The 18,477-nt window shown below is 44.2% G+C and overlaps 1 protein-coding gene across 2 annotated transcripts in view; it reads left to right on the forward strand.

Annotated features, from left to right (window-relative positions):
* The window catches only part of iqgap2 (IQ motif containing GTPase activating protein 2), an 82,409-nt gene extending 65,633 nt beyond the window's left edge, over nucleotides 1–16,776 (forward strand). The window contains exons 16-38 of one of the 2 annotated variants that reach the window (XM_038977618.1): nucleotides 1,056–1,146; nucleotides 1,319–1,486; nucleotides 2,366–2,508; nucleotides 2,883–3,053; nucleotides 3,186–3,269; nucleotides 3,451–3,522; nucleotides 3,615–3,684; nucleotides 3,909–4,117; nucleotides 4,456–4,596; nucleotides 4,679–4,842; nucleotides 5,190–5,414; nucleotides 6,550–6,690; nucleotides 7,308–7,392; nucleotides 7,626–7,858; nucleotides 8,732–8,864; nucleotides 10,410–10,512; nucleotides 10,696–10,837; nucleotides 13,020–13,107; nucleotides 13,304–13,516; nucleotides 13,637–13,797; nucleotides 14,064–14,207; nucleotides 15,626–15,734; nucleotides 15,974–16,087. In XM_038977618.1, the coding sequence (XP_038833546.1) occupies nucleotides 1,056–1,146; nucleotides 1,319–1,486; nucleotides 2,366–2,508; nucleotides 2,883–3,053; nucleotides 3,186–3,269; nucleotides 3,451–3,522; nucleotides 3,615–3,684; nucleotides 3,909–4,117; nucleotides 4,456–4,596; nucleotides 4,679–4,842; nucleotides 5,190–5,414; nucleotides 6,550–6,690; nucleotides 7,308–7,392; nucleotides 7,626–7,858; nucleotides 8,732–8,864; nucleotides 10,410–10,512; nucleotides 10,696–10,837; nucleotides 13,020–13,107; nucleotides 13,304–13,516; nucleotides 13,637–13,797; nucleotides 14,064–14,207; nucleotides 15,626–15,734; nucleotides 15,974–16,087 (3,204 nt within the window). Of the gene's footprint in view, nucleotides 1–1,055; nucleotides 1,147–1,318; nucleotides 1,487–2,362; nucleotides 2,509–2,882; nucleotides 3,054–3,185; nucleotides 3,270–3,450; nucleotides 3,523–3,614; nucleotides 3,685–3,908; nucleotides 4,118–4,455; nucleotides 4,597–4,678; nucleotides 4,843–5,189; nucleotides 5,415–6,549; nucleotides 6,691–7,307; nucleotides 7,393–7,625; nucleotides 7,859–8,731; nucleotides 8,865–10,409; nucleotides 10,513–10,695; nucleotides 10,838–13,019; nucleotides 13,108–13,303; nucleotides 13,517–13,636; nucleotides 13,798–14,063; nucleotides 14,208–15,625; nucleotides 15,735–15,973 lie in introns of both variants that reach the window. The other variant, XM_038977541.1, reaches the window with a different exon arrangement.
* Nucleotides 16,777–18,477: the final 1,701 nt, after the last annotated feature.

Genomic DNA, 18,477 nt, shown 5'->3' on the forward strand with positions numbered 1-18,477 from the left:
ATACTAAGTAACAAGATTATCAGCTTGGGTAACATCCAACATACAGTTGTAGCAGTAGGATGATTTCAAAACCCAAGCTTCCTGGAACAGTTTCCATGAACCTGCTTTGACCTTCAGTATTCCACTTTTTGAGTCACACACATTTTGATTCCACGTGATCGGAACTACAATTGTCAAGTTAGAAAGTATGGTCACAAGTTCCTATTTAGCTTTGGTCTGTATGTTATGTTTGTGCTTGTACGAGTTCTTGCTTATCTTCTACACGTCCTAAAGGTATTTATATACTGTATGGTCAGTGGGGAATTCACTGGTCAAAAGCAGATCTACTTCCTGACATACCAAGGGGGCCTGTTTTCTCTTGGCTTCCTTCCTGCCTTTTGTGTCATTGGGGAGACAACCTCTCTGCTCCCAAAGGTCTCCACAATTAGTCTGAGAAGGAAAATGTTGGTCAGGCAGGCTGAATAAACGTTTAGTGTGGTTTCTCTGCTATTTTAAGTGGTATTTGTGTTTGAGCCATGGACCCATGACCAATGGTGTGGACTGAGCTGAGGATGTTTTGTCCATTAACAATGTGTTTTGACATTTTCCCTCAGGTCTTACCTCTGGGCACAGAGGAAATGGTACAACTTCTTGTTCATGCTTGTGCTGTCTTTGTAGCTGTTAATGTGCTTCATACCTGGGTTTCAAATACTTACAATATTTACAAAAATGTTATCTCTGCCAGTTTGAGCATGTCTGGCTTAATAAACCAATAGAAAGTACCACAAAATGCGAAGTTATTTTAACCCAGGTATGTTTTTTGGGGGGGAGCATTTTTGTTGTTTTTGTTTTTACATGTGCTGTCTTAGTTAGTGCTTAGAAGAAGAACATTCAGTTAGGGCTCAGGCCTAACTTGAGATCTGTGGTTGTATCTCAAACACTTGATTTTACCAGAAAGTTCAAATGATGTGTGCACATCTCAAGCTAGAATTATGCACTGCGTTGTGTGGATTGTCAATGTTTGTGTGGTCTACCACTCTGAAAAGCAGAGATTGACTCTGTGTGTCTGACTCCAGAGCTCAGGGGATGAGTCTGCTGTGCTGTGGCTCGACCAGATTCAAGAAGGGATACACACAGCCAACCAAGATGAAGAGGAGGCTCTCGCATGTAGGCACACCATGCTCACTCCCAACCATTCACTCAAAACCATGAACAAATAATTTCTTAGTAGTTCTTCACATCACAATTCTCAAACCACTGGATGAGAGGTAAATGACCAAAATGTTATGTCCAAAATGTTAAATGTCATAACTGATCCTGTGTGTTTTGTCTGTGGCAGTGGCAGGAGCTGTGGCGGACATCAACAGGGAGGTGGCGGAGGGGGACTCCCAGACCACCCTACAGGCCCTCCAGTCTCCCCTGGCAGGGCTGAGAGGTGTTCTGTCTGAGTGTGCAGACACCTACCAGACACAGCTGGCCCAGCGCCAGGACCTCAACACTACCACTGGTAACCTGGCATACAATCAGCTTATTTATGGATGTTTGTTCTCAATACATTACCTCCCCAACTTCTGGGCGTGTCATTTACATTTCAGTCATTTAGCGCTTATGCAGAGCAACTTAGTTAGTGCATTTGTCTTTAGGTAGCTAGGTACGACAACCACATATTACAGTCAACTATTGTGTAAATCATGCATTTGGAGTTTAGTGAGTGATGTCCAGGTGTTGTTTCCTCTGCAGCAGTGAGAGTGTGTGTGTGTGATGTCCAGGTGTTGTTTCCTCTAGCAGGCAGCAGTGACAGTGTGTGGGTGATGTCCAGGTGTTGTTTCCTCTAGCAGGCAGCAGTGACAGTGTGTGTGATGTCCAGGTGTTGTTTCCTCTAGCAGGCAGCAGTGACAGTGTGTGTGATGTCCAGGTGTTGTTTCCTCTAGCAGGCAGCAGTGAGAGTGGGTGTGATGTCCAGGTGTTGTTTCCTCTAGCAGGCAGCAGTGACAGTGTGTGTGATGTCCAGGTGTTGTTTCCTCTAGCAGGCAGCAGTGAGAGTGTGTGTGATGTCCAGGTGTTGTTTCCTCTAGCAGGCAGCAGTGACAGTGTGATGTCCAGGTGTTGTTTCCTCTAGCAGGCAGCAGTGACAGTGTGATGTCCAGGTGTTGTTTCCTCTAGCAGGCAGCAGTGACAGTGTGGTGTCCAGGTGTTGTTTCCTCTAGCAGGCAGCAGTGACAGTGTGGTGTCCAGGTGTTGTTTCCTCTAGCAGGCAGCAGTGACAGTGTGGTGTCCAGGTGTTGTTTCCTCTAGCAGGCAGCAGTGACAGTGTGGTGTCCAGGTGTTGTTTCCTCTAGCAGGCAGCAGTGACAGTGTGATGTCCAGGTGTTGTTTCCTCTAGCAGGCAGCAGTGACAGTGTGTGGGTGAGACACTGTATCAAGGACAGTTATGACTACTACTACAACCTGGAGAACAGAGAGGGGACCTGGGAGGAGCCAGAGGACTTCACACACAACAGCACACAGCTCCGCAGAGAGGAAATACAGGTCCCTGTCATATTTATGTTGGATTCTACATAAGAAATTATGTATTATTTCTTCAGACGAAATTATGTATTCTTTCTACATTTTACCATTATTTAAACTAGGCAAGTCGGTTAAGAACAAATTATTCGGTGATTCGATCTTGCAACCTTTCGGTTACAGGCCCAATGCTCTAACCACTAGGCTTCCTGCCGCCCCCTAAGACATGATGTATTATTCTTGTTGCATGACACAGACCACAAAATATCAGTTAACAGAATACCCTTCTCCATACATAGCACACAGAACACCACCTGAGACCACACACATGTTCTGAGTCATTTATAATGCTTTACACATTTAAAACTAATCTAGTGTTGTATGTGTCCTCTGGTCAGAGTGTGGTTGGAGGTGTGACAGCGGAGTATAACAGGGAACAGTTATGGTTGGCCAACGAGACCCTGGTAACCCAGCTACAGGCCAGGATCAGAGGTTACCTGGTGAGAAGAGCTCACGCCCAGAGACTGGACTACCTACTACAACAACAGCCACACGTGGTCCGACTACAGGTACGGTGTCATATGTTCTACACTGTTTTTATTTTTTTTAAGTAAAACAATTTCCTATTTACAGTTAAAATTCACATACTGCTTTTGGAGTTTACTCACACAGATGATTTTAATGTCAATGTTTGTGTCTAGGCCTCCTGGAAGGGCTACAAACAGAGGAAGGTATACAAAGACAGACTCAACGTGTTGCAAAGCAACGTGGGGACTGTCGTCAAGGTAACAAGTTAGACTTGGGACTGTGAGCCTTATTTGAAAGAGAAAACATGTGTTTGAAACAGTGAGAAATAAAGAGTGTCAATAATCAGGAGAGATGTCACACACAGTTTAACCTCAACAGAAACTCAACAGAAACACACAGCTACGAGTTGCTAACATTGTTGTTTTCCTCCCGGTCCAGCTTCAGTCATTTGTAAAGATGTGGAGAGCTAAACGTAAATACTCTCAAAGACTGCAGTATTTCATAGACCATGTGAGTAACACAACACCTACATAAAAAATGAGGGTTTATGTCATTTACATTTACTGAAGATTGATTCCCTTCTGTCTTGTTTGTATGTTCAGGAGAAAGAAATAGTGAAGATCCAAGCTTTCCTCAAGGCTAACAAAGCCAGAGACGACTACAGAACACTCAGTGAGTTTAGACAGCATTTAATACGTCACGCGGTTTCAAAGAAGTTACGATTTCGAAGAGAGATGGAACTACCTGAACTTCTCTGATGCAATGCGAAACCATTGTGTGTGTGTGTGTGTGTGTGTGTGTGTGTGTGTGTGTGTGTGTGTGTGTGTGTGTGTGTGTGTGTGTGTGTGTGTGTGTGTGTGTGTGTGTGTGTGTGTGTGTCTTTCTCTGCCCTGTAGCCGGGGCCCAGGACCCTCCTCTTTCGGTGGTGCGTAAGTTCGTCCACCTGCTGGAACAAAGCAGCCTGGACCTGCTGGAGGAACAGGAAGTGACACGGCTCAGGGAGGAAGTGGTCACGAAGATCCGCTCCAATCAGCAGATGGAGAAAGACCTGAACCTGATGGACATTAAGATCGGCTTACTGGTCAAGAACAGGATCACCCTACAGGTGACATTTTATAGTTTTACACACTGAGGGAACACAACTGACAAAACAGTGCTTTCCAACTCAACTGAGAAACTATACTTTTAACCAACAGACCTGCTACAGATCAAATAAAATTTGATTTGATTTACAGTTTCCAAAACTATTTGCCTTATGCTGCTGATAACAACTGCTTCTGGAGACAGCACTTTATTGTCTACAACAGTAATAGGCCTGCTGCTCAGATACTTTGATAATGCATCCCTGTCTTCCTTAAAGCTATCACTGATCAAACACAACTGGATAGGTGAGAAGGGCCTTTTACATGCTGCCGCATCTGTTTTTGCTGTCTGTCTTCCCAGGATGTGGTGTCTCACAGTAAGAAGCTGAAGAAGAAGAGTAAAGAGGAGCTGGCTGCAGGGGACAGGCAGGGCATCAAGGGCCTCAGCAAAGGCAAAAGGAAGAAACTAGAGGCCTACCAGCACCTCTTCTACCTGCTACAGGTGAGTTCTAAACACACACGCTTAGACATGCGCACACACACACGCAAACTCTTTTACCCCTAAGTCCTCTCCTGCTCCACAGACCAACCCTTCATACCTGGCCAAGCTGATCTTCCAGATGCCACAGAACAAGTCCACTAAGTTCATGGACACAGTGATCTTCACCCTGTATAACTACGCCTCCAACCAGAGAGAGGAGTACCTGCTTCTCAAACTCTTTAAGACCGCTCTGGAGGAGGAGATCAAGTGAGTGGAAGTGTCCACCTGTCCCAAATCGTACACACCCCTTATACAGGAACTATAGATGGTTTTGCCTGGGTGCCTTTGTTTCTCTCCGCTCATTTTTGCTAGCTCATTGGTCAGATAAGGCAACGATGTACAGTAGCACTGTTTAATGCAACAGTCAGTAAACCAGGCTACTAGGGAATCCACTGTCCCCCTTGTTCATAACTCAAGGACCCTCTCCAATCATATACAGTATTATATATAATTTGTTCTTAAATTGTTGTCTGATATTTCCTGATTGAATATGAATATAAAGGAATAATAACGTTGTATGATAAATCTATCAAACCCCCCCCACCCCCCCTCAGGTCCAAGGTGGACCAGATCCAGGACATCGTGACCGGGAACCCCACGGTCATCAAGATGGTGGTGAGCTTCAACCGTGGAGCCCGTGGTCACAACACGCTGAGGCAGCTGCTGGCGCCTGTTGTTAAGGAGATCATCGAGGACAAGGGCCTGGGCATCAACACCAACCCTGTGGATGTGTACAAGGCCTGGGTCAACCAGCTGGAGACCAACACTGGAGAGGCCAGGTGGGACAGACACACACACTAGTGCTGAGCGATTAACCAACCTTTCAGTTTAGCACTCAACGTGCCGTTTCTCTGGAGAGATTTTTCTGTGAGACGTTAACTCATCATAGTTAAGTGCAGAAAATGTGGCAATTAACTACAATGACCAGAATCCATTGCGCCGAAAGCTGCTTGTTCTCATTGGTTCTTGCCGGGCAAGCCTGTGGGACCGGCAGACCTGTTCTTATTATACCTCAGTGCCGCAGACAGACACGGAGAGGAGGGCCGATAGACAAGAGAGAGAGAGAGAGCGGTTGCTTAGATGTCTCTCTACCCGACAATACAGCTAATTGATTGACAGTTGTTATTTGGCAGTCTTAAAAGTATGCCTTATCTACTTAGAAGAACTACTGAAATAGTGATTTCGTCAGACCACAGGCAGCTAGCCAGCTCTGGAGGATGACTCTTTTGGGAGCACGGAGATAGATGGCTGGCAGGTTGCTACTCCCTGAGCAGAGATGAGATGATGACTAAGAATAAAATAAGTCATCAAATATTTTGTTTATCAGCACAAGAACTGAAATATTTTATTAAAGTAATGTGTTTAAAGGATGGTTTATTAATAAGTGCTATGCAGTAATGGGCAGTCACTACTATCATTGTGGTTTTATAAATATAATAATAAAGTCGTTATCATACTAAACACATATGTAATATACAGAACCCAAATATTTTTATTTGGCAAAGCAATGTCAATAAATTATGCCTTTATAAGTGATTGTTTTATTCTGTGTTACAGCATTGAACCCACGTAATGCATTTATTGTTAGGCCTGGGTTCAAATACTATTTAGGGTATTTCAATCATTTTCAAAGACCTTTGGAAGTAAGTATTTAGATATGATTTATTTGAAAACACACTGACTCAAATACACTCCCATGTATTTAACCTAGGCATTTCAAAATAGTATTTGAAATAAGTATTTGAAAATACTTTCAAATATTTCCAATAGTCAGGCCACGTTATTAGACAATACTCAAATACACAGAAAATAAGTATTTCAAATAATCAAATACAATCAAAATAGACATGTATTTGAACCAGGTCTGATATGCACATACACACGTTGACCTCACTGTTGTACCCCCTCTCTTAGTAAACTGCCCTACGAGGTGACCCCGGACCAGGCCATGTCACACAAGGAGGTGCGCGCCAAGCTGGAGTCCTCCAGTCAGGCGCTGCGGACGGCCACAGACAAAGTGCTCAACTCCATTGTGTCGTCACTGGATAACATCCCGTATGTCTCAGGCCCTTTTGGAATTCTTTAAAAATGCACCCGTCTTTCTTTCCTTCCTTTTTATTTCTTGATGCAATCACTGATCTGACATGAGTGGTTCTGTAAAAGCCTTGTAGCAGAACTCCAATAGTGATAGATCAGCGATCACTCCAAGGGAGGATGGAAGGATGCATTTTGAAAGGTGAAGCTGTATGGGAACAGGACTAGAAAACATCCTGTCAGTCTGGGCCAGGGCAGAAACCCAAACTGCCAGGCTGCACCACAAATGACACCCTGTGCACTATAAAGGGAATAGGGTCCCATTTGGGAGGCAACCCTGTGGTGTGTTTATGGAAGGGTAAACAAATCAGTGCTTATAGAGGGTTAGAAACCATCCATGTCACTGGTTTAGACAACTGTTGACTCCACACTCTGCAGTACTCAATTTACTCCACAAGGGGGCAACCAAGGTATTATTTTATACAACTGCCCAAAATACACCCCTCATTCTGAAATGGTCACAGTCCCCTGCATTTTATGTTATTGCTTCCTATCATTTGTACATCAAATCACTGTGTTGTGTATCTATGTCATGACTGTCAATTTCACACGATCTCCATGTTTTGTTTTGCATGTAGCTATGGCATGAGATACATTGCAAAGGTCCTAAAGCATTCCCTTCATGAAAAGTTCCCTGACGCTACAGAGGATGAGTTGTTGAAGGTATAAGACCGGAGTATTACATGTGACATTAGATCGTTCCTTTGCCATTCGTATACCTTCCATGTATATTGCTGATATTGTTGTGGATATTGTTACGGTTCCTCTAGTGTTCACTGACACGGTAGTCATCCAGCTCGCAATGATTAATACAGGTCCTTAGATATAACAGTCCTTTGGGAAGCTATGCAGCTACGTTTAACAAAGTGTGTGTGTGTGTGTGCGTCGGCTGTCAGATTGTAGGCAACCTGCTGTACTACCGCTACATGAACCCAGCCATAGTGGCTCCGGACGGCTTCGACATCATCGACATGTCAGCCGGAGGTCAGCTCCACTCTGACCAGCGTCGTAACCTGGGCTCCGTGGCCAAGATGCTGCAGCATGCCGCCGCCAACAAGCTGTTCGAGGGAGAGAATGCCCACATGACCTCCATGAATAACTACATCTCCCAGACCTACCAGAAGTTCAGGTGAGAGTAAAGAACTACAACTCTCAAGCCTATTGGATAATGTTCACTTTCACTCTGTATAGAACTGCTCAGAGAAATGTTCCATCTAATGAAGCAGAAGGGAATCATTTAAGACAGAGCGGGCTGTAGCGGGAAACGCTTGGGAGGTCACAGGAAAGTCAGAACAGGATTAAGTTGACGTGAGCCAAAGGTGAGCCAGGAGAAAGAGGAAGTGTCTGTGTGAAAGTGCAGAAGTCGGCAAGGAAAGTGGGGTAGTGTGTCTTCACTCAAACTCAAGACACACACACACTCAAACACTACACACACACACAGAGAGAGTGAGAGAAAGGGACACAGTTGAGTTCTCTGCCCCTCCCTCCAAACAGAGTTGACTCATCTTTACTGGAAATCAATTTGAACTCCAGTCACTGAAAACCACAACTGTCCATTTTTTTGAAGAAACCCTGATTCAACAGGATATGTTTTGTCTTTAAGCCGTTATGTTGATTTCAATATTATTTGTTGTTTTGTTTATTTTGGGGTAGATATCAGAAATATATGGTTCCTTGTAAACTGATAATATTACTATTACAAATGTGTCCCGTTATCTGGGTCTCCCGAGTGGCACAGTGGTCTAAGGCACTACAGCCGTCACTACAGACACCCTGGTTCGAATCCAGGCTGTATCACAACCAGCCCTGATGGGGAGTCCCATAGGGCGGCGCACAATTGGCCCAGCGTCGTCCGGGTTTGGCCGGTGTAGGCTGTCATTGAAAATAAGAATTTGTTCTTAACTTACTTGCCTAGTTAAATAAAGGTTCAATAAAACATTTTTTTTTTAAATCTTCCTGGTGTGGTAGTGAACAACCCGAATGCTTTGATCCTGTCTGGCAGGGTGTTTTTCCAGGCTGCGTGTGATGTCCCCGAGCCAGAGGAGAAGTTCAACGTGGATGAGTACTCTGACATGGTGACTCTGAGCAAGCCTGTCATCTACATCTCTATAGATGAGATCATCAACACACACTCGGTAAGCCCAGGCTATGTGTGCATCCCAAATGGCACCCCGTTTCCTATATAGTGCACTAACTTTGACCAGGGCTTTGACCTGAGCTCTATGGGCCCTGGTCAAAGGTAGTGCACTATTTAGGGAATAAGGTTCCGTTTGGGATGTGACCTAGGACTCTACTGCCCCTCTCTGGAACCTACTGCCCCCTTCTCTTATCTCCATCCCCTGGGTAAGGGAGTGGTAATGGTGACAGACCTCTTGTGTATAACGCAGGACATCAGAGGTTCTAGACGTCTCCAATGAGAGAGAGATGTAGGGCTGAGATTGATTTGACGGACTCTTGAAGAACAGGGCTGACCTCATGAACTGTTATCTCACACAGAGCTTACATACATCTTGAGCTGGAGAGGCCTAGGGTTGGAGAAAAGCGTGTCTAGTAGATAACACAAAAGTGCCGTGTGTTGTGTGTGTCCTAGCTGGTGTTAACTATGTTGTGTGTGTCGTAGCTAGTGTTAACCATGTGTGTGTGTGTGTGTGTGTCGTAGCTAGTTTTAACCATGTGTGTGTGTGTGTGTGTCGTAGCTAGTGTTAACCATGTGTGTGTGTGTGTGTGTCGTAGCTAGTGTTAACCATGTGTGTGTGTGTGTGTGTGTGTCGTAGCTAGTGTTAACCATGTGTGTGTGTGTGTGTGTGTGTCGTAGCTAGTTTTAACCGTGTGTGTGTGTGTCCTAGCTAGTGTTAACCGTGTGTGTCCTAGCTAGTGTTAACCGTGTGTGTCCTAGCTAGTGTTAACCGTGTGTGTCCTAGCTAGTGTTAACCGTGTGTGTCCTAGCTAGTGTTAACCGTGTGTGTCCTAGCTAGTGTTAACCGTGTGTGTCCTAGCTAGTGTTAACCGTGTGTGTCCTAGCTAGTGTTAACCGTGTGTGTCCTAGCTAGTGTTAACCGTGTGTGTCCTAGCTAGTGTTAACCGTGTGTGTCCTAGCTAGTGTTAACCGTGTGTGTCCTAGCTAGTGTTAACCGTGTGTGTCCTAGCTAGTGTGTTAACCGTGTGTGTCCTAGCTACTGTGTTAACCGTGTGTGTCCTAGCTACTGTGTTAACCGTGTGTGTCCTAGCTACTGTGTTAACCGTGTGTGTCCTAGCTACTGTGTTAACCGTGTGTGTCCTAGCTACTGTGTTAACCGTGTGTGTCCTAGCTACTGTGTTAACCGTGTGTGTCCTAGCTACTGTGTTAACCGTGTGTGTGTGTGTGTCCTAGCTACTGTGATTAACCGTGTGTGTGTGTGTGTGTGTCCTAGCTACTGTGATTAACTGTGTGTGTGTGTGTGTGTCCTAGCTACTGTGATTAACCGTGTGTGTGTGTGTGTGTGTCCTAGCTACTGTGATTAACCGTGTGTGTGTGTGTGTGTGTCCTAGCTACTGTGATTAACCGTGTGTGTGTGTCCTAGCTACTGTGATTAACTGTGTGTGTGTCCTAGCTACTGTGATTAACTGTGTATGTGTCCTAGCTACTGTGATTAACCGTATGTGTCCTAGCTACTGTGATTAACCGTGTGTGTGTGTCCTAGCTGGTGTTGGAGCACCTGGAGGCCATCTCCCCCGACCACAACGACCTGTTGCATGAGCTGCTGGAGGACCTGGGGGACGCGCCTGATGTGGAGGCACTGCTGGGTACCACACACACCACCATACCTCTTACACGCCACAGTTCCTCCCAGACATTAGAAACACCCGGCATTAGAAGATCCATTTACAGGACAGAATCCTAATTTGTGATAAGCATGTACACACAGTCTCAGAATGAGTCAGGAAGCTGCCTGCAGGGAGAGCTAAGCATGTTTGTCTTTTCTCCAGGTGAAGGAGCCGTGGATCCTAACCATCCCAACAAGGAGAGCACCCTGAGTCAGCTGGCTAAGACGGAGATCTCCCTCACACTCACCAGCAAGTTTGAGCTTCTGGAGGGAGATGACAAGGACACGAAGGGCCTGATGATGAAGTAAGACACTGGATGAGTCCCCAATGGCACCCTATTCCCTATATAGTGGATCTCTTATTGACTCTCAATTATGGTGACCTATTAGAATCTCCATCCACACACAGAGACTGCCAGGGTTGGGGAGTAACAGATTACATGTAATCCGTTACATGTAAGGGATTACAAAAAAAAGGGTAACTAATCCATTGTTACCAGCTACAATATTGTAATCAGAATACAGATACTTTTTAAAAAACTAGATGATTAATTTGAGGATTACTTATAAATTCAGAAAGGATGTTTGCGCATAAAAATATTTGACACTGTTTTCTCAATGACATTCAAATCAGCATTGAAAAAAGGCGCAAGTTCAAGTTTGTTCCACCTGAGCGAGTCTGACCACAAGTCAGAGACCACTATGATGACACACCAAATGGGTTTGATGGATCGCGGGAAAAGAGCAGGAATAGACTTTTGTAGGCAACAGTCCAAGATATGTCTTCCAATGGTACGACTGCTGTCGGCATCTAAAGATGATCCAACTTGAATAAACACTTGGAGGTAAGGATGACAGCAGTGGTGTAGTCTACGGCGATATGGATGTAACTTATTATTGTTATCTACATAGTACATTGATGTGAATCACTGCTGCTCTCTCATTTAGCTATTTGTGCCTTACGGATTGTGGTGGTTGTGGATGGCTGTTCACAAATCTAAATGTGTATTTGAACCCAATAATGGTTGAATTCAAGAAGTTTAAGCTGCCTATCAATCATTGTTTTTGAAACCAGTGGACAGCCAATGAAAAATGTGCTTTTGCAACAGCTGCACAGTGCGGATCCCAGCCTGTGGAATAAAAGTGGGGCTTTTATTGCTCAATCTGATTTTTTTATTTTATCCATAGGCCTAATGGACACATGCTCTCAACTCACACGCTTTTGATAGACTTAAAGGGGCAATCTGTAGTTGCAAGATCCATTTTTGGACTTGTAAGTTAGATATATTAATGTAAAGATGTAATTTAATCATATTATATGTAGTAGAAAGCGATGGGTTAGAAGAAGCCTACATAACCAACCCATAAAGTTACATTTAATATCCATATATGGCCAGCTATGTAAACTTTAACATTGATTTATCCTGCAATAGATGTCATTTAATTGGTAACATACAATTTTGTCTTCTTCTAATGCCTCTTAAGGGGAAAGTCATCTAAAAGTAACTGAATGTAATCAGATTACGTTACTGAGTTTGGGTAATCCAAAAGTTACGTTACTGATTACAATTTTGGACAGGTAACTAGTAACTAATGGATTACATTTAGAAAGTAACTTACCCAACCCTGGAGACTGCACTGTGAGCTGTTTTGTTCTGACCAAGCAAACTTGGAAGAAGCCAGAAGAAACACTGTTTCAATGCTGTGTTATGACGTTCCAGTAGGTACATACATAAATAACCACAGTGGCTATTGCTCAGTGACAGCTCTACGTACTCTTTCCTGCTCCACTACCACTTCCTGTCCTGACATTTTTAACCAATTTCTTGCTCTTCCTTGAGAAGGCTGTGTTTAAAAGACGGCCTCTGTTCTGCTGATGTGAATGTATACATCATGTTTCCTACGACATGAGAACCAATAATCACGACTAATCATGTGGTCAGGAAAACCTCCTGGTCCTACCTATGATACTATAAATGGTATCTCTAGACAACTCTGTTCATCTGACCTACAGTAGTTGAGATGTTTGGGATGTCAACCCTCCAGCTCTGCTGTCTCAGGCTCTGTGTCCCAAATGGCGCCCCTACTCTTTATAGTGCGCTACTCCCCGCTTTTGACCAGGGCCCTATAAAGGGGATAGGCTGCCATTTGGGAGGCATACAGAGTGTCACTGTGGTCCTGGTAAGTGTTGGTCCACCATGCACTGGGTCAGAAAACAGGAAATGTGTTTGAGTGGCGTCATGCCCTACTGCAGAGTCATGGAAACTCCAACGGGACAGTGACATGTCCATTGTGTGTGTGTTAACATAGCAAAATGTTTGCTCTCCCCCTGAGCCCAGTGCAAAGCAGAGGCCAGAGCTCAACACACTACCAAATCAACAAGACTTAAATGTTTGAGGAGAGCTACGCTGTTTAGTTGAAATGACATTATAATCCTTTTTAATCCGTCTCCATCTACCTCTCTCTCGGTCTCTCTCTCTCTCTCAGGACTAAGAAGCTGATAGTAGATGTGATCAGGATCCAGCCAGGAGACACTCTCCCAGAGACCCTTGAGACCCCGGCCTCTGCCCTCCAGGTGATGTCATAATGATGACCCTTACACAGCCCAGCCAACCACACACCTCAAATAGCCTACTTCTCTATTAGTGGTTTTATTTTTATGCTTTTCCCTTTGTGTCGTGCCAGAGTGGGAAAGAGTGGACTGACTAGTCATGCTAACTTTCCTTTCTGTTTTTGTGTATCTGCCTCTTCCTACCTGTGCTGTCCTGTAGGAGTGTGAGCATTCTAAGGTTGTGGCGCTGCGTGCGGTGCAGGACGCCCAGACCCCAGAGGGGCTGAAGAGCAGCCAGGCGGTGCTGGAGGACAGACAGCTGCCTCTAGAGCAGAAGAAGAGGAAGATCCTCCGCAACCTCCGAACCCTGGAGCAGGCTGGCCTGGTCACCGCTAGCAACATGTACCAGGACCTCATCAACGACATCGCCAAGGTACAAATGCGCACAAACACACACACACACACAGAGACACACGCACACTGATGGCCTTCAGCGTTTGTGTTGTAGATAACCAATTTAACCTATCATGTCCCTCCTGCGTGTGATTGACAGGACATTCGTTACCAGAGACGCTACAGACAGAGGAGGAAGGCGGAGCTGGTGAAGCTCCAGCAGGCACTGAGCGCGCTCAACTCCAAGACAGCCTTCTATCAGGACCAGACCAACTACTACGACACTTACATCAAGACCTGCCTCGACAACCTCAACAGGAAGTGAGTGTTCCCTACAAAACCCATCCCTCGCCACTAACCATAAGTCGAAGTTCATCTGAACTTCACAAACACTGTACAGGGCCTTGCAAGTCAACAAGGATCTAGAGATGGAGAGGATGGATTGGTTTGGAATTGGGCCATATGGGCTAGTGTTGAAATATATTGTCATTGCTATTGGTACTATTCAAAACTTGATGTGTTATGTATGTGTTTGTGTGACTTCCATGCGTGTCTTATCTGGCGCGCGTGTGTGTGTGTGTCCACAGGAACACGCGGCGGTCCATCAAGCTAGAAAGGAAGGTGGAGGAGAAGGGCAGTAAGAAGTGGAAGCATCAGTCTCTGAAGTATACGGCTGCCCGACTGCACGAGAAGGGAGTGATCCTGGAGATAGAGGGGCTGCAGACCAACCAGTGAGTGGAGCAGCACTGAGGACAGCTGGTCCTAGCTAGCTTAGCATTCTGCAGTGACATCAACTTCCCGAAACCGGAGTAGTATTCATTTGTACACACAATTTCAAACCATAGCAAAATGTTATGCAACGGAAAAACTTTTTACAACGAATAGCCAGGGTTTTGTGATTCAGAGGTAGTGTGTGGTTGACTTGGAGTATAGATGGGTGTGTTTAACAAAACTGATGTGTGCGCATCTTCGGGGCGAAACAGAGGTTGGCTTAGAATCATATGATTGACAACATGTAAACTATATTTCGTCTGCAAATGTTTATTGAAAACATGCATTTGTCTCTCGAATACATTGTTACAGTTGTTAGCTAGCTAGCAAATTGTTGCCATATTATCATAGACATGACATCAGTCAAAACACCTCAAAACAAGGCACGGTATCAAGAACAAGATACAACGAGCTAAAACAAGCGACCTACGATTCCCCACATGGCAGCTTTTTGTCATTGTTGCTAGCGATCTGACTGTTCAGAATCATAACAGCAGATGGCCTTCTACCCCTGCGATGCATGTGCAGCATTTTCGTGACGTTGTCAGACAACCCGTCTATGGACACCAAATGTGAACATGGTATTGAATCCTGAAGTGAGTTGGTACCATACTAGGTCTCGGGTATTGTGCTAGTCAAGGGAACATTCTCCAATACTTTCACAAATGCATGAGCCTTTCATAGCTTTCACCAATCAGATCAGTGATAACTCGAAATAAAGGGAGAAAGGAAGGATGCGTGGGTAAAGTATTTGGACGGGACAAGGGCAGGTCTTTGATGTGAGGAGTGAGCTGTGTTAGCTCTATGTGAGATGGGGAGGAAGGAACAACCTCATTAAGGGACATTGTCCATACAGAAACCCACAGTGTTCTCTCTCTTGTTTCTCTCTGTCTCTCTGTATTTTTTGCTCTATCCCCCACTCTCTCTCCTTCACTTTCTCTCGCTCTCCCTCTCCGAACACTCGCTCCTGTCCTTCATGTTTTGGTCAGGCTGTTCTAGCTAGAGTGGCGCTGAGGAGAGCCAAAGTCAGCTCCTGTGGCTCCTCACTGCTCTGTGGGAGTTCCAGGCCATGTCAAAGTGGAAACTGAGAGCTAGTATCTAGAAGGCATCGCTATGTCCTCTTTAAAGCCAGTTAAACACACTACACTATGGCCCAATATCGTCAATGCATTTCAGAAACCTTTTGAGAAAATTGGATATCTAAGCTTACATTTCTGATCATACTATTTCTCACAATTTACATTAAAATGTTATGCCAAAACAAGTCTGTCCTGACATTGTGACCTTAACCAACTATAGTCCTGCTATTGTCTTATCTGTGTCTGTATCCTGTTTTTTCATTTGATTAATTCAATTGCATGTTTTTGTCTTTTCTCAGGTTCAAAAATGTAATGTTTGACATCTCTCCCAGTGAGGAAGTTGGGGACTTTGAGGTGAAGGCCAAGTTCATGGGAGTTGAGATGGAAAAAGTCCAACTCCATTTCCAGGTGATGCTTTTCTCCCAAATGACGACGACTCATGGTTGTCAAGGCTCCTCTCTGTCATGCTGACAGACTGATAGTTCCGTGTCCCTGTCTGTTGACTAGGACATGTTTCTGTCTGTTGTCTCTGTCCCGTGTAGGACCTCCTCCAGCCGTAGTTCCATAGTTATTTAAAAAAATATATTTTATTTTATCATCGTAGAACCATAGTTGACTGTTGTCTCTGTGTCACTGTCCCTATCTAGGATCTGCTCCAGCTGCAGTACGAGGGAGTGGCGGTGATGAAGATGTTTGACAAAGCCAAAGTCAACGTCAACCTGCTCATCTTCCTCCTCAACAAGAAGTTCTATGGAAAATGAGGGATTATTGAACCAAAGATGGAGGGGAAAAGATTAAGTGGGCATAGGTGTGAAAGGATTGTGTGCCTTTTGACAAAGCAACAATTGGGATAGGATGTTTGAATGGTGGTTAACGTGTTATGTACGACTGACTGGCCATCCTCAGGCTGGTGAGCTAAACACACGCACGCACCTGCACGCACACACACCCTCAGGCTGGTGAGCCACACACACACACATTTGATTAATCACTTTATACCAAAATGAAGCTCACATTGAAATGGGTTTGTTGCTTGTATTGTCATGTTATATCTGTTGCTTAATTATTGTATTTTTTTTTCATGTTCAGTTTTCCACTGGGTAATTAATTGTACATGGAATATATTTTTCAGAAGTATATTATAATGGCATTTACATTTTATATGTAGAAGTTATATACAGTGCATTCGGAAAGTATTCAGACCCTTTGACTTTTTCCACATTTTGTTACTTTACAGCCTTATTGTAAAATTGATTAAATACCACATAATGACAAAGCAAAAACAGGTTTTTAGAAATTTTTGCCAATTTATTAAAAAGAAAAAACTGAAATAATACTTACTAAATTATTCGGACCCTTTACTCAGTACTTTGTTGTAGCACCTTTGGCAGCGATTACAGCCTCGAGTCTTCTTGGGTATAACGCTACAAGCTTGGCGCACCTGTATTTGGGGAGTTTCTGCCATTCTTCTCTGCAAATCCTCTCAAGCTCTCAGGTTGGATGGGAAGCGTCACTGCACAGCTATTTTCAGGTCTCTCCAGAGATGTTCGATTGGGTTCAAGTCCGGGCCATGGCTGGACCACTCAAGGACATTCAGAGACTTGTCCCGAAGCCACTCCTGCGATGTCTTGACTGTGCTTAGGGTCCTTATCCTGTTGGAAGGTGACCCTTCACCCCAGTCGGAGGTCCTGAGCGCGCTGGAGCAGGTTTTCATCAATGATCTCTCTGTACTTTGCTCTGTTAATCTTTCCCTTGATCCTGACTAGCCTCTCTGTCCCTGCCGCTGAAAAACATCCCCACCGCATGATGCTGCCACCACCATGCTTCACCATAGGGATGGTTGCCAGGTTTCCTCCAGACGTGACACTTGGCATTCAGGCATAGAGTTCAATCTTGATGTCATCAGACCAGAGAATCTTGTTTCTCATGGTCGGAGAGTCTGTAAGTGCCTTTTGGCAAACTCCAAGCGGGCTGTCATACCTTTTACTGAGAAGTGGCTTTTTTCTGGCCACTACCATAAAGGCCTGATTGGTGGAGTGCTGCAGAGATGGTTGTCTTTCTGGAATGTTCTCCCATCTCCACAGAGGACCTCTGGAGCTATGTCAGAGTGACCATCGAGTTCTTGGTCACCTCCCTGACAAAGGCCTTTCTCCCCCGATTACTCAGTTTGGCTGGGCGGCCAGCTCTAGGAAGAGTCTTGGTGGTTCCAAAACTTTTTCCATTTAAGAATGATGGAGGCCACTATTCTTCGGGACCTTCAATGCTGCAGACCTTTTTTGGTACCCTTCCCCAGATCTGTGCCTTGGCCCAATCCCCTCGGAGCTCTACGGACAATTTCGTCAACCTCATTGCTTGGTTTTTGCTCTGACATGCACTGTCAACTGTGGGACCTTTTATATAGACAGGTGTGTGCCTTTCCAAAGCATGTCCAATCAATTGAATTTACCATAGGTGGACTCCCAAGTGGTAGAAACATCTCATGGATGATTAATTGAAACAGGATGCTCCTGAGCTCAATTTCGAGTCTCATAGCAATGGATCTAAATACTTATGTAAATAAGGTATTTATGTTTTCTTAAAACCTGTTCGCTTTGTCATTATGGGGTATTGTGTGTAGATTGACGAGGAAAACAATACATTTCATCCATTTTAGACGTAACAAAATTTGGAAAAAGTCCAGGGGTCTGAATACATTCCAAATGCACTGTAAGTAAACACATTGTTATTGTCAAAAAAAGTTTTTTGTAAAAAAGAATGTGTTTGGAATTAGATGTGTACAATGCACTATTGCCTAATGGTCAGAATGGGAGATTAGACCGCAACATTCCTGTCCAGCTATAGCCAGCATGGATTGAAGTACAGTAGTTAACCAGTGCCTTTTTAATCTACATACAGTCAATTGGGAAGCTGTGTATCTTTTAAAGACTATTAATGAAGTTATTCTTCCTAGTTTCACTGCTTTCTAAAAAGATTATACTGTCAAGTATAAATAAATAATTTCAAATGTTTTAATGAGGTTAAATCAAAATATCTGTGATTTTTCTTGTTTGTTATCAAAACTAACACAGTGCTATAAGAAAATGATTTTAAAATAATTGTTTGGTCATCAAATAAATAATAAAGCCTGATTCGTTTTTTTAACTGTCATTAG

This window comes from Salvelinus namaycush, chromosome 1 (assembly GCF_016432855.1).
Source record: "Salvelinus namaycush isolate Seneca chromosome 1, SaNama_1.0, whole genome shotgun sequence".
Taxonomy (NCBI): Eukaryota; Metazoa; Chordata; class Actinopteri; order Salmoniformes; family Salmonidae; genus Salvelinus; species Salvelinus namaycush.